Genomic DNA, 15,251 nt, shown 5'->3' with positions numbered 1-15,251 from the left:
ATGAACACCAAAAGCAGCCTAAACCACTCTCTGGGCTGAGTGGGATTATGATTACACTGTCAGGCATGCTGAATGAGTAGTGGTATGAAAGCTCAAATATTTACACTTGGGTTGTGGTGTTGTTGGAGATTAAATTAAGTTCCAACACTTGCACAGTAACTCTTTTTTTTATGCAGCTGAATACTGCATTAAAAGATGGACAGATTATATGTTCGCCCTGTAGCTCTTTCTGTGTAGTTTATGAGATAAGATGAGATAAACAAAAGACACTGTCCCTTTGTGCTCGTGTCTGTTTAAAGACTAAGATCTCAGTGTCTCAGCAGAATTTTGTATTTGAGCTGCTGATCATACAGCATTATTTTATGATTGCTGAATGTTTGATGAGAAAAAACTTGAGCTTTTACAAACCGCAGGTTGCGACGTTTGCGGCATTTTAAAGCAAGCTTCAAATATTATTTGTAAAACTTTTCAGTTGGTTTAGAGCTATTTTGTGTTACATTTAAGATGCTAATAATTGATCCCCATAGTGAAATTAATTGTCTGCAATTAAAATTCAAGTTAGGAAAAGCCCATTAAGTCCATCTTAAGTATTCGTGACTGTTTTTTTTTTTGTTTTTTTTGTTTGTTCATTTTTAAATGCGATTGGGTAGATAGAAACTTAAAGGACAAGCAGTCTTGTGGTGTTCTCTGACAGGATGTCAACACATGTAATACGATCATAAATTCGTCTGTGTTTAGACAGCAATGTGCTGCCGGTGCTGTTACTGCCAGCATGAGACATGTCTCACGTCTGTCTCCAGGAACAGATGGGGCTTTGAACCAGAAAGAACATTCTCTCACATCTTACCTCAACAAAGTATCTCAAGATGAAACACCCTTTGTTAGGTTAGAGGAGGATGCTCTAAGGTTGATAAATAGCAATGTGTTTGTATCCTTCCATCAGCTACCTTAATGACCTGGAGAGGATAGCCAAGCCAGACTACATCCCCACACAGCAAGATGTGCTGCGGACTCGAGTCAAGACCACAGGCATTGTGGAAACACATTTCACCTTCAAGGACCTGCACTTCAAGTAAGACTTCTTTTACTGTTTTTCTCGGCTCTTTAAGCTAATTTTATGAAACAAAATTCAAAATTTAAAAAAGATACATTAGACTGTAACCTGTAACTTTTTTTTGCTTTTCCCCCCCAACTGTTTAAACATCAAAAGTGAATAATTGTTTAAGCATGCTAACTAAAAGACATGGATTTGATGAGTCAGGAATTTAACATTTATCTAATAATACAGTTAATCATAGAGCATGAGACGCATCACCTTTACATTTTACCCCTCAGCTATAAACGGATGATGGGGTTTGTCGTCAAACCGCTGGGCAGGCGGGCAGGTGGATATGCAAGTTTGCAAATGTGATAACTCAAAAAATGAGGCAATGTAGACGTTTGAAATTGATACCTTGGGTGCAGCTGCTGAAGGTCGGACGAGTTCGAATCCTGGTGACCTTGACATCGAGGTCAAGTTTTAAGACAATCTTGTAAATGCAGGATTTTTAAATTGATACCATAGGTGTGTGTGTATTAGTAGGCTGAGGGGTAGTGCTGCATTTTTGTGATTGCTCTGAGCATTCTTATTTACATATTGATAACATTAAATTATGAATGTGAACAAAAAATGACTGAACAAAAGCACTGCAGTCTAATCTGATCTTACAGGCTTTATAATGTCACTTTAAGCTCTATTTAATATGCACATAAAAACGCCTTTTTCAGAAAATGATGCTTTACTGCTTTGACTACAAGTTGTCATCGAAAGGTTCTGTGTAGAGGTCCATAAAGTGTTGGATGCATGTCACACTGAAAATCTTGTGTTCCCGAGGACCATTTTCAGCTGCTATTTAATTATTTAGCTTTTTCAGTTGTTATAATGCAAATGAAGTAACTGTGAATGATTCCTCACTGATAAAGGCTTAAGTCAAGTAATGATGAGGTCATGTATATATGATGATATACATGACCTCAAAGAGTTTGGGCTCCACTACTTCTAGTAACTTTTTGAATATTGCCAAAGCAGCCAAGAAAGTGTGTTTATGGGCTTATGAATCATGCTTTTATATTTGCACTGTAACTGTTGTGGCTTCTTTGCAGCACACAATGTTTCTTCTTTACTGAAAGTCATAAAATTCTCAGAAAGGAAAACATTTATTTATTTTCCAGTTTGCAGAGCAGTTGCTCATTTGAACAATTGAGGCCATTATTATTAGTATTATTTAACCTTTAACAGCTCATGCCATCCATTACTGTACTGTAATGTCACATTTCTACTTACGATTCATAGGGTAAAAAAAAAAGAGGGGAAAACCTTCAGTGATGAGCAAAGATCGATATCAGTGATTGCGAGTAAACTGTGGGAACGTGTGAGATTTTAGTGACTGAATGGTTGCCATTGCAGGATTATACACATCAGTGGAATAATTGCAGGAATGCAAACTGTTGCTGTTTTGGAAATTTGAACACTGATTTCTAGCCATGCTTCTCAGAAATGTTTTTGTTTGTGATTATTGCTAGTGGTGTTACCCCCATTGCTATAACCACACACAACCACATTATACTTCATATCTGATGCGCACAGTAGTCAAACAACAGGGGAAAGTATTTGTAAAATATTCAACACCTCTTCACTCAGTTTACTGTAAATAAGCGTGTCAGTGTGTGGCTCCCATGTGGAAGGCGTCACATCGTGTCTCGATATATAAAGTAATCCTTTGTAAAGGACATTAACCAAATCCATGCAGACGTGTTTACCTAATCCAGTCTCTTTCGTGCTGGAGTGTATGATATATATGACTTATGTGAGCAGTGCTGTGGATGAGCACACTGGTGGGGTAAACAGTGTAAAGTGTGTCACTGTTCTAAAGATCCCTGCTTCAGTCGGCACAAAGCTGGCCGTTTTGGGAGAGCCAAAGTGCTGCGTAGTGAATCAAATTCTGCTCAGCAGGAAGAATACTGTCATAATATGAGTATTGCTTTAAAATGTCACAAACGGTCAACTATATCTTCTGAGAAGCTGAAAAGAAGGAATATTGAGTCTGGCACAGTCGAGATGAGCATCCTCGCTCGTGCATCCAAGTCCTCTCCATCTTCATGAATAAATTATACATAATCTGAGTGAGAAACCTTCCGCACCATGCGTCATCCTTAAGTCTTCTTGTTACCAGCTGCACTGTGCTGAAATGCCTTCAGGAGGCAGGGAAATGCAGAGGCCTGAAGAGAGGCAGAAGTGGGAAACTAGGTCGAGAGACCTAAAAATGTTTCCTTCATTGCTGAGTCCCATCCACCTCATAGGAATATGTTTACACTGCGTTTGTTTGTACAGGATGTTTGATGTTGGAGGCCAGCGGTCAGAAAGGAAGAAGTGGATCCACTGCTTTGAGGGAGTCACAGCCATCATCTTCTGTGTAGCCATGAGTGCTTATGATCTGGTCCTAGCTGAGGATGAAGAGATGGTGAGTAAACACTTAGAAAACAGTTGCTGAACTTCACATTGGAGTCCAGTCCCAAGAAAATGAAAAGAACTGGAAGGAGGGCCGAGGTTTCAGTGAATTCATTTCCTTTGTGTGGTCTCGTAGTGTTCTCTAATAATCTCTTTATCTCTGCATTTGTGCCCGGCCCACCCAGAACCGGATGCATGAAAGCATGAAGCTCTTTGACTCAATCTGCAACAACAAGTGGTTCACAGAGACGTCCATCATCCTGTTCCTCAACAAGAAGGACCTGTTTCAGGAGAAGATTGCTCACAGCCCTTTGACCATCTGCTTCCCTGAGTACACTGGTATGTATGACTGCCTCAGTACAAACACAATCATAAACACATTTGTCATTGTGTTTATTCTTTATAGCAAGCCCAGTGATAACGTTGCAACTGTGTAGAATGATAAACACGAAAAACCTGTTTTGAGACTTGTTTTCACTTGCCAACCTGTATTTTTCATGAAATCATGAAACAAAATCTAGCCCCAGTTTGTATTTCTTGTGCATTATCAGTCAATTCATGTGTCAGAAATGAGCAACTTTTTAGAAAACAAAATCTGAAGGTGTTTTTACAACACTTTCCCAAAATCTTCTTTAAATCTTCTGGATGCAAATTATACTCCCCTCCTCCCCACTTGCTTTCCACTAAGCCAGAAATGAGCGTACTGTTTTGGCACAAGAAAGGTGCCCCCATTTTTAATGAAAATATGAAATTTAAAAGATTCACATCGGTACAGTGTAAGCAAATGCACTCCATGTGTCCTTCCTGCTGCGTGCTCTAATCAGGAAAATCCTTCACCTGAGAACTCTTTAGAAGCAGGCAGTAAACTCTCGTCTGCTACATGTGAGAAAGGAAAAGTGCAAACAACATTCCTCGGGGTCCTTAAGTAAAACGGGGGTTTCTTTGACTTAAATGTAACAGACTGCCCATGCATAAAGGTGCAAGTTGCAACTACGTGCACAACTACAATGCAGGATAAGGAAATAATAATACTTGATTTGTAGGAATTGCTGGAAAAGAGTTGATTTGGATGAGTGCCAAGTGAAACTGTCTCTGCCTATCAGCAAAAAGATTTGACTTCTTTTCCACACTGATTAAGCTCTCCTGAAACTTTTCTCAGGCCCCAACACGTACGAGGAGGCCCAGACTTACATCCAGACCAAATTTGAGGATCTGAACAAGAAGAAGGACACCAAGGAAATCTACACCCACTTCACCTGCGCCACTGACACCAAGAACGTGCAGTTTGTGTTTGATGCCGTCACCGATGTCATCATCAAGAACAACCTGAAGGACTGTGGCCTTTTCTGAAAATCAGTCTGAGAGTCGAGGTGAGTCAAAAGAAGAAAGGACTTGAAGTCACTAAGAGCCATGTGGATTCATAAACCAAAGTGACTGAGATATTTTTGTTTGTTTTCTGTGTTTCTGTTAGGATTACTTGAACCGCTCTGACCATAGCGATGGGGGATTATACACGGATCATGAATGACTGCACTGGCCAACCACGATTTATGCTTTGATCTGCTTTTTAAAAAGACACCTAAGAGACTGAAAACCCGACGAGCCTTGCAGATTTTCAACAATTGCTGATCCAGTTGCTCGTGTTATTAACTCTTTGGGCTATGACCACAAAAATCAACATCTATTTTATTGTTTTTCTTTATTTTCAATTACTAGAGGAGGGGAAATGTTTTCTTTTGCATATATATATATATATGCATTCATTTTACTTTTAGAAATTCCAATGTGCAAATTATTAACCTTTTAATCACATGATGCTTATTTTTTAAGAGCTGAAGCACAGGCATGGACATAAAATATGATTCATAAAAAAGTGCTTTTGTTATAATGTTTACATCAGTTCATCATTCATAGCAAAAAGTATATATTCTGCATGACTCAACTTGGCAAATATTAGCTCTGTAATCCACACAAAGTATGTAACATTCCAACAAAAACAAAAAAAATAGGAAAAAAAATTAAAAAGCTAAAAAAGAAAAAATGGCTTCACCTGCTGGGGGGGAAATTGTGGCTCAATTCTAAACAATATTTAAAGTATGTGTGTACCTAACATTCTTTCACTTTTATAGTATCATTTCCATGTCTGTTGCAGTATATTTGTGCCTTGACTTCTGTTTACAACCATTTCTTAGAAATGCTTTCAGAACTGTTTGACCTACTGTGCTCTGCTGCCTAGAATCTCTGAGTAGTATTGTGATTGTTAATGAGAGACAAAAATCTAATTCCGTAAAGAGGTTAGTGTTTTTGGTAAATAATAAAATGCTTTAAAAATTCCTTTATGATTTAATTTAAATAAAAGTAGACATCACCAGACTCGGTATATTGGGGTTTCCTGTCTGTTGTGTTACATTAATATTGCTGCCAGTTCATGTTTCAGGTGATAACTGAATAAAATGTTCACTGAGAGCTTTGATACTATATTTTTTTGTAAATTTGTACAGATGATTCAAACAAAGGGTTGATGGTTTTACACCAGTAAAATAACCGAAGGGTTGTTTTTAATATCATGGCTAAGCAGGTTTTGATTAGATGGTTTCAGCCACGGAGGAAGAACTAAACTCCAGTAATACATATCTTTGTGTTCATCAATGTCAATTGGACACGGTAAAAGCAAAGAATGCTCCTGGCCTTAAATTCTCCACAGATGACTGACTTTAGCATTAGAGCAGCTGATCAAAAGCTGGCAAATGTAGTGAACTGTAACAAAGCTACAGTACTGTGCAAAAGTCTTGAACCACCCCCCCTTTGTTTTGCTTCCAAGGTGACTAATTTGTAATTTTTCTTTTTAGGTGCGCTTGATTAAATAGTTCTCCGGGCTTTGGGGCTTTCTGGAGGTCTTTCAAAGTTTTCATTTGCACATTTGGCTGTTTTTTGTTTGTTTGTTTTTTTCATTCCAGTCTTTGTCACTGACTAATTTTCAGAGGATTTTTTTTAACACCGACCAATGAATTATTCAAGCAGTAAATTCAAGGTATCAACCAGTGTTGTGTCTACACAGCCAGTGGTGTTGGGGATCTTGTCAAAATTGTGACGCAATTATGAACAGAGGAAAATGCCATCAGATTTTAACCCACTGTGCAATATCATCTGGAAAGTGTCGTACTGGGATTGGCTTCTTTTTTCAGCATGACAGTGATCCCACATCTGGTAAAAGATTACCTGGTTAGAAAATATGTGTAACTATTGGTTATGGATTGGCCTCCTCAGAGCCCGGACCTCAATTACTCTGAACCAGTGTGTGCTCGTCTTGACAAAGAACAGAACAAAAGCAGCCAACATCTAAAAAATAGCTTTGAATGTCCTTCAAGTAGCCTGCAAAACATTTCCTGAAGACTACTTACAGAAATTGCAAGAAAGCTTGACCAAGAGAGCTCAGGCTGTGTTGAAAAATAAACCAAAGAATGATTTTTAAGCTTGTTGGAAGATGAACTGATGTACTGTATTTATAGGTTTCTAATCACAAAAATTGCTGCACCCATTTCCCAAACAAAATACAAAGAAACGAGGGGTTACAGTACTTTTGCACAGTAATGTGTACAACAGTCAGTGTTGGTAAACATGCATCTGTTTGGCATAAGCTACTCCTTATATTAGACCAAAAAAGACTAAAGGAGTGCTGCATTAGCCCTTTAAAACCTGAACCATGAAATAATTGCCAGAAAGCCAGGAGTTTATGGAACAGTCTGACAAATTTGTTTAAAAAATTAATTACATTTTTATTGCCATGAGTTTTCATTTTTATCGTATTTGCTACATCTGCCTTTATTTAAAAAAAAAAAAAAAAAGCTGAAAAATTTATTGTTCTATTAATTTAGATTTTTCAGGGGGAAAATCTCGCTGATGTCGTAGAAGTCTCAAAAACAAAAATCTGCGCGTCTCATATAAAACACTAGGCGTTCACGGGTTAAACACAAGTGTTAAAAAGTGTTTTGCTTGTGCTTGATGTTTCTTTTCATTTACAGGAGGAAGACTTCTTAATTTGAAAGTAAGAGACCTGCTATATACAGCTTTTTATTGCTTCAATAATGTCTTCTGTTTGATGCGAGAGGCATGCACGAATTTTAAAAACACTGAGACTGCCATCTGGTGGACACATGCATATAGAGATAATAGCTGATCAACAAATATTTACAGACTATTCAACTTTTTTGGTCAGTCTCTAACAAAACTATCACCACCAAAAGCATTTAACACTGTCAGGAAACAGAAAACGTCTCGTTGCAGCTGTTCTTGCTATATAGCATATATAGTACATTTCGATTGTAGCTTCTACAGGGGAAACTATAGAAGCAGATGAGACTGTTTTGGAGAAAAGGTTTACATTGTACTTTGCAGGTCTAGAGAAATATGTTGCGTCTTAAAAACCACACAGTCAGATGCATCTGCTATTTATTGAAAACTGACTGCATAAACACTTCACCACTCAGATTTTTTGATTAGCAAATGGCAGCGGCAACGTTCAGTTTACCTGGATATGAAAATGCCTGGGATATTGTTATTGTTATTGATGAGCGTGATAAGGTGGGAATAGAAAACAGCAAAAAGTTCACATTAGCTTGTGGCATACTAATAATACAGTCTTACCAAAGCTGTGACTTCCTCCTGAAATGATCCTTCAGGAGGAAATTGTGACAAAGCTTGTTAGACTTTTTATGGCCTATAAAGCACATATATAATAATACTGACATTCATAATGCTATATTGCATATTTGCATTGCTGTAGGTTTAGTAAAGGAATCTATTATTGACAGGAGTGGTAATGTAAAAATGCTTGTTAGCTGCATGCAGAAAAATCCGCATGACCCTTTGGTACTCTTCAAGCCAGTTTCCCTTGCAAAGTATTTTCTCCAGAGGGCGCTCCGGTTCTGTTAATTGAAGACAGGGTGAAGTCTCAGGCACACAGTAGGTCCTTTAATCATCAGGTATGATGTCAAAGTCTCTGTGCAGTCACCAGTTATTTCAGTTTTATTTTAAGTGCTCATCCGTTGCAAATGCTCATATGCTACTTAATGTTGGATTGCTCCCCAACTGTCTGGATGAATCCGTCATTCAGATTTGCATAGACATCTATTCACGAAATGTAAACGGCAGGTGAGGTGTTAAATGACTGATCGGTGCATTTACATTTTGAATCTTTTGTTGTCACTCTGATCCAATGATTTACAATTCCTCTTTGGGAATTATAAAGAACCACAAAATAACTGTGAACTTGTGGGCTGAACATTTATGATGGAAACAATGGCTGGGAAATTATTTGAACACGCACACACACACGCACATCACCAAATCTCGACTGATCTTGCCATCTTAGAGTTTGTTTTCTGGCTCTCTGACTTTTCTATGTCACACACAATAAGAGTATATATGAATCATCCTCACCCCATAAAGACCAAGAAAAGCTAACTTAACAGTGCATATTAGGCCATACAAGAATAAAATGAATGATTTTGTACCCAGAAGTGAAACAAGAAGTTCGTCTTAGCCTTTTTTAAAGAATAAAACTACACATTTCCTAAAGCTTGAAAAAAAAACTGTATTGTGTGTTTGTGATGTTTTATATATGACTTTAGGCCATTTTAGCAGATGTTTTGATTATTTTTATATATAGCTTTCTGTTTTAATCTGCTAAGATCAACATCTGGTTAAATTAAGTGTCCCCCTGATCTTTGAACAACAACTTTAAGCACTTGCATGTAGCTCAGGTTTAAAATAAAAGAATTTGGAAAGCCTCCAGCAGGACCTAAAAGTGAATTAAAAGTTTATCTTGTGTGCCCTGACTCAGTTACTCAAGCAGCTTCCATAATGAACATAAATCCTAAAACATTTGAGATTTGAAATGACAGGAGAAAACTGAGCATAGGCAATGGGATGACTATAATGAAGATAATAAGCAGTTCATCTCTGGTCTGATTGGGGAGAGTCAGATTTGCTTAAGTATCAGCTTGTACAATAAGTCAGTCCATTAGGTATTTAGGAGAGCAGCATTGCTCTGCCTGTGCAGAAAAATAATCACAGTTCCATTTAAAGCACAGTGCAGTTAATTACTTAATTCATCCTGTAAAGTGTATGGGATGTGTGGTGGACACAGAAGGACTCTTAAGGGGAACCACTGATAATGGGAGTCTTTTGAAGTCACTAATTTTGGGGGGAAACAAATAATTCCCATTGCTAAAAGCCTGGCGTTCTTTAAAACCTACAGGTTGCACTCAGATAGTAGCCTATAAAATGAACCATTTACAGTCTTGTGAGGATTAGATTGTCAGGACAATTCACTTTTTTCTGGATGGCAGATTCAGAGCCACACACGCACACAAACACAGGTAGATAGATTCATGCACAAAGCCAAGTTTTCGTATAAATCTAACTCTGGAACAGGTAAACTGGCTCCGTTATTCTGAGGCTTGCTGTGAGCACTAATCTGCACATGAACAGTGGGCCATCAGGATCATTCCCCAAAGACCAACAACTTAATGCATGCCTTAGCCCATTGGATTTGCATACGCATTATTTTGAATGGAAGGTGGGGTGCCAAATGACTGTTGTGGTGGTGGCATGCAGTTACATTTACACTCGGGCACTTACTTTGCTTCTGAATAAATGGATGAGAGTGCAATGAGCCACCAATTGAACAAGCACCACAAAAATTAGAAGTAATCTGAAAAAGAGCGCTAAGGTTTGGATTAAAACACTCATGTGGGAAAGAAAAAGGGGCTAGGAAAGGAAACACAGTGAAAAGTGTTTGATTACGTATAAATGCATCACAGGGGATATGAAGCAGTCAGTCGCAGTCAAAAAGAAAGAGTTTTTTTTTTTTTACCATCTGATAAGTTAGGGGTTTGCTCTGACAAAAAAACCAGAAGCTTCTTAAAACTTCTACTATTTGCAGTTTTGTTTAGTTTGTTTTTCTGAAGCCAGAAAGCGATTTTATGATCGCATTTTCAACAAAATAAGTGAATTAAAATGAAGTAAAAGCTGAATTATTATTATTATTTCTGGGAGCGATAGAAAGAAAGACTTTTCATATCTCTCATAATCTCATAACATCATTTATAAATGCTACAGGCCCACTAAAGTAATCTCTAGGTCTGGGTTAAATCTTCCCAGGTCTTTGCGTTCAAACATTACACGACAACGGTGTTTTATGATGAAGGGTATGTTTAAAAAAATCTGAATTGAGTTGTGGGGGTGCTATTCTACAGAAGTATCTTTTTTTCTCTCCTGCTGTTTTGCAAATGAGCTCTGCGGGCATCCTGCGCCCTGATTGGCTCATTCAGACACGAGTGGTTGTAACTGGCTGCAGAGCGCGGAGCTGTAAAAGGAGGCCAAGGGGGCTGAAATTTTCACTCAGCATATCAAGCGACTGGAGCCGAAAGGGCTGACTCCTTACTGGGGACACTAAATCCCGCGACTGCTTTGAACGAATCGGGACAATTTTCTCTTAATGGGACGAAGCTGTCACGTTCAAGGTAAGCGCTGTGTAGCCTAAACTCTTGTTATTATATACTTTCATGAAGTGTTATTTATTAGTTATGAGGGGTTTCATGTCTGTGGGGCGCTGCATTAAATCCACTCCATCATTTTCTTTCTTGCAGATATAAAGTTTTACAGATGAAAGGAAAAGAGATGGTAAGTTTGCTTTATATTAATTTTATTATAAAAGTGTAAACCCCGAAACCATTGTAGTATATTCTGAATAGGCTAGTAGAGTCAGTCTTTCCACGCGTGGAACATGTTAAATCGTGGGTTTTGCACATAGCATTGGTTTCCCCTAACAATGATAAGAGTTCATTCTGTCCTCACATAAAAACAAGGTGAAGTTTAACTGTTTACCAGACATTCACTGTTTTCATCAACTGGGACGTTGCTTGATTTCCGTGATAGAACATGTTGTCCGATACTTCATATAGGCTACCTGCTGATAATCCTCCTGTGCACGTTCCTTACTTCCTTACGTTTTGTGCAGCAGCTTGCAGAGTTATGATAAAAAGCAAAATGGGGGCAGAAGGTCTTGCAACAGGGTCAAATTCTGCAGTAGACTAGGAGATGAGAGGTCATAGAGGTTCAGAGGTTACTGTATTGACAAGAATCCTGCAATTACCTTGCAGTTGTGGTGGCGGGTATTGGACTGTGTCAGGTTTCCTCCTGTACTGCTTATCCTTTCATAGGATTATGAATTAAAGTGGGTTTAAAAAAAGGAGACCCCACTTTTCCTTTTTTGCTACTCCATCACCTCTTGTTTAAGTTTGAGTGAGCCACCAGTGTCCACTGGCTGATTCTGACCAATCCGCTCCTTGAGTCAGAGAGGAAGCAGGAGTATTACCCTGGTAAAATTAATATGCAGGCATGTTGCACCCTTAAAGAAACAGGACCCCTGTAGCTAAGCCGAAATCACCTTTTTGTGTGCAGGTCGCTTCACTTTGGGCAGGACGTCTTTTTCTCTCTCTGGAATAACATTTGTCTGGGTTGTCAGTTGAATCATTTCTGAGTCAATGAAATTAGTTGTTGGTGTGGTTCAGTGAATTAACGGACAAACATATAGCCTTTGTTTTTGAAATTGGCTTCTTGAAGAACTGCACTCTTTGAACAGCAGGTCAGCTGACCTTAAAGATTACAATAGGAAAAGATGTTCTTTCATAGGCTGAAATGTACTCCAAGCAAGTTTGAACATGTCCCAAAAGTAGTCCCTGTTCCTACCTTTACCCAGCACTCCATTTAAAAAGGATTAATGATTATCAGTCATCTTCTTTTGTTAGCTTTATTCATGCTCCATATCATATGACTTATTGCCAACTTCTTAACACTCTTTGTCTTTTCTTTGCAGCTTTGCCTAAGTGACTCCGGTGACTGCCTACGGGAGCAGATGCAGTATATGATGAGGTCACTGCAAGATTTAAAACAACCTTGGAAAAGCTGCCCTGCAGCCAGGCGCCCCCTTGCTCCCATCAGCGCTCAACTCCCAGCCTTAGTCCAACACTCGGCACTGGCACGCGCTTGTCAGCAGCGAGCTTTGCAACGGGAGCAACGCGCACGCCTGCGGATGTCTGATGCCAGCACAGCCAGTACCTACGACTCTGCCTGCTGCCTGGCGAGTCCTCTGGAAGAGGATGAGGACGACTCCAGCAGCCGGTTTGGGTTCAGGCTGAGCACGGCCTCTCCCAGCAGTCACAAGAGTCTGGAGTTTGATTCAGGCTACTCCGAGGCCTCGTGGCAGGATGATGGAGTATATCTGAGGAGGACCAGGAATGTGCGGGTGTCATCTTCAGCCTGCATGCGCACACAAAGATTGCCAAGCGGACGTATTCGCCCCAAATCCACCTCCGACGTTTGTCTGGAGACATGGACATCATTTGAGGCCAGTGACCCAGAGGACTGGACAAACTCTTTATTGACCAGAGGGCGCAACCGCCAACCTCTGGTTTTAGGTGACAACAGCTTTGCAGATCTCATACAGAACTGGATGGACTTGCCAGAATGTCCAGAGCCTACCAACCTGAAGCCAACTTCAAGGCCTAGGCTGGGAAAAGCCTTCTTCGTCAATATGAGGAGGAAACTAGTTGGACTGTCTAAGAGTGTGGAGGACAAAGTGAGGATGAGATCCACTGAATCTCAGATTAACAGAACTGACAATGCTGCAAAACGTCTGTCCTGTCCGGTTGTGGCAGCACAGTCCAAAGTTCCGTTTTTCCACCAGTCGCACGCGTGCATTAATGAGCTTGATGCGGACTTCTACCGCTTTGCAGCTCTCATGAAGTCAGGCAGCCGGCAGCCTATAATCTGCAAAAATATTATCAGCTACATCTGACATCCATTTTCATGTGGAGCCATTTACAGACTGAACAATCCTCAGAGTCACTTTATTTTTATATGACTGTTTCCCATTTTTAATATGCTGAAAATAAAGAAGTTATAAAAACCCAAACTCTACCTGCTCTTATGTATACCTTTCATTGGTTATTTTAAATTCCCAGAGACATTTGGAACACATTCTGCCATCATTATCTCAGTTTCCTTACACTGATAATAAATCTCCACAGTCTGGTCGGTTAAAGGACGCTTTAAGCGTCCTCTCCTATAAAGCAAATGAATGTGGTTTCATTTATTTTCATTAGAAATGGGCACATGAGATGGTGGTTGTAGATGGATGGTTCAGTGTAACTGGGGTATAATAAAAAAAAAAAAGATAAATTGATAGCGTGTAGGAAGCGCAGAGCTATAGTCATTCCAGTACTTTGTTAGATACCATGGGACTCATGTTCTTACTCAACAAAAAGTTGAATCCATTAGAGAGGCTTTAACCAGGACAACAAAGTTATTTACAGGCCAGAATCAGAGGCTGTATCAACAGAGTGCTGTGTTCCCAATGAGGTAATTCCCCATGTGTCTGCAGTAAAAGGTGAGAGGAGGCGAAGCAGCTGGCTGCAGATGGTGCACACATTTATTCTCTTTGCTTTATGAAGAACGTCTCGCTAATAGCTCCCTGCCTCATTTAACCTGGGCTCTGCTCTTACTGTGGTCCAGCCTTATAGGTGGTACCAACTCATCCACACACTTTACTTAATGGTATACTTAATCTTGTGCTCACCAAGCAAAGGGAGAAAAATGCTGAGTGGCATATGCACCAAGATAAGCTAACAATCACTTCACCTTTGCCTTTACAAATTCACTTTGCTCATCAATTCAGAGGAGAAACTACACCAGACCATATAAAGATAAAGAATTTTCCCCCAATGGGATTTCCCATGCTCTCTGCTGCAGCCAGACTCACCAATCATGCCTGATATCAAGGACAGGGGAGGAGAGGAGAGAAAGATGGCTCTAACTGGGCGCTGTTTGTCTTGGCCTGTTTATCAAGGTCTCCTGATGGAATGTCACTGGGGGCTTACTGCTGAGCACTCACTGGGGATAAAATGAGCTCTTATCATGAAGCAGTTACAATATTCACATGATAGTTTCTAAAAGGCAGCTAAACAGAGCGTCTTTGTGAAGAGAATCTCAGCAAATCGTCTGGGTGTGCTCTTTTTCTCTGGTTCTTCCTTGAGCTCATTATATTTAAGGCGCATGTTAGTTTCCAGTGGGAATGAGAGAAAAGGACACAAGAAACAATGAATCCAACACATTAATCACCTCAATGGCATTTTGCCTACTGAACATATCCCACTACATGCAGTAGATGTGAAAGCAGGAGCATCTTTTATAGCTATTTACAGGCCAGAACCAGTTTCAGCAGATGGCTGCCCGAGCCTGATTCTTTCACACGTTTCTTCCTGTTAAACAGAGAGTTTTTCTTTCCCGCTGTTGCTAAGGGCTTGTTCATAGGGGGTCGTTTAAATGTTGGGGTTTTCTCTGTATTAGTGTAGGATCTTTACCGATCTTTACCGATGTAGCTAAGAACTATGTGTCATTACCCATCCAGCTGATTCCACTGCCTCCTTCTGAAAGCACGTAAAGGCTTTAGAGGAGCACGTTCACTGGGCACAGAGGTGAGGTTGCTTAAGGAGTAGAAGGTCCTTTTAAAATGACTCCAGTTTCAACAGAATGGCTGCCACCCACATTCTGCTTAGAGCAAGTTCAACTCTGTTACTAACAGTTGTCGTAAACAACATTCATGAACTTGGCACATGAGATGATCTGAGGCAGATCTGTTGAAGCATCGCACGCTTACAGGGTGGCCCAGTCTAACAGAGTGGACACAAAACATATTTCC

At 39.7% G+C, this 15,251-nt stretch overlaps 2 protein-coding genes across 2 annotated transcripts in view; both read left to right on the top strand.

Moving 5' to 3' along the window:
- The window catches only part of LOC146669895 (guanine nucleotide-binding protein G(i) subunit alpha-2-like), a 70,067-nt gene extending 64,200 nt beyond the window's left edge, over window positions 1-5,867 (top strand). Inside the window, exons 5-9 of the mRNA XM_085406541.1 lie at window positions 944-1,072; window positions 3,371-3,500; window positions 3,673-3,826; window positions 4,647-4,857; window positions 4,959-5,867. Coding sequence (XP_085262667.1) covers window positions 944-1,072; window positions 3,371-3,500; window positions 3,673-3,826; window positions 4,647-4,837 — 604 coding nt within the window. The 3' untranslated portion in view covers window positions 4,838-4,857; window positions 4,959-5,867. The remainder of the gene's footprint in view (window positions 1-943; window positions 1,073-3,370; window positions 3,501-3,672; window positions 3,827-4,646; window positions 4,858-4,958) is intronic.
- Window positions 5,868-10,857: 4,990 nt separating this feature from the next.
- On the top strand, window positions 10,858-13,466 carry LOC146669894 (PAK4-inhibitor inka2-like). The gene is made up of 3 exons (XM_085406540.1): window positions 10,858-11,013; window positions 11,140-11,173; window positions 12,369-13,466. The coding sequence occupies exons 2-3, from the start codon at window positions 11,156-11,158 to the stop codon at window positions 13,347-13,349; spliced, it is 999 nt and encodes a 332-aa protein (XP_085262666.1). The 5' UTR covers window positions 10,858-11,013; window positions 11,140-11,155; the 3' UTR covers window positions 13,350-13,466.
- The last annotated feature ends 1,785 nt before the right edge of the window (window positions 13,467-15,251 follow it).

Source organism: Rhamphochromis longiceps, linkage group LG5, assembly GCF_057381845.1.
Source record: "Rhamphochromis longiceps isolate RC_006_pf linkage group LG5, R_longiceps_female_GT1.1, whole genome shotgun sequence".
NCBI classification, from domain to species: Eukaryota; Metazoa; Chordata; class Actinopteri; order Cichliformes; family Cichlidae; genus Rhamphochromis; species Rhamphochromis longiceps.
The sequence above is the reverse complement of the archived record's forward strand: the minus strand, read 5'-3'. Positions and strand labels throughout refer to the sequence as shown.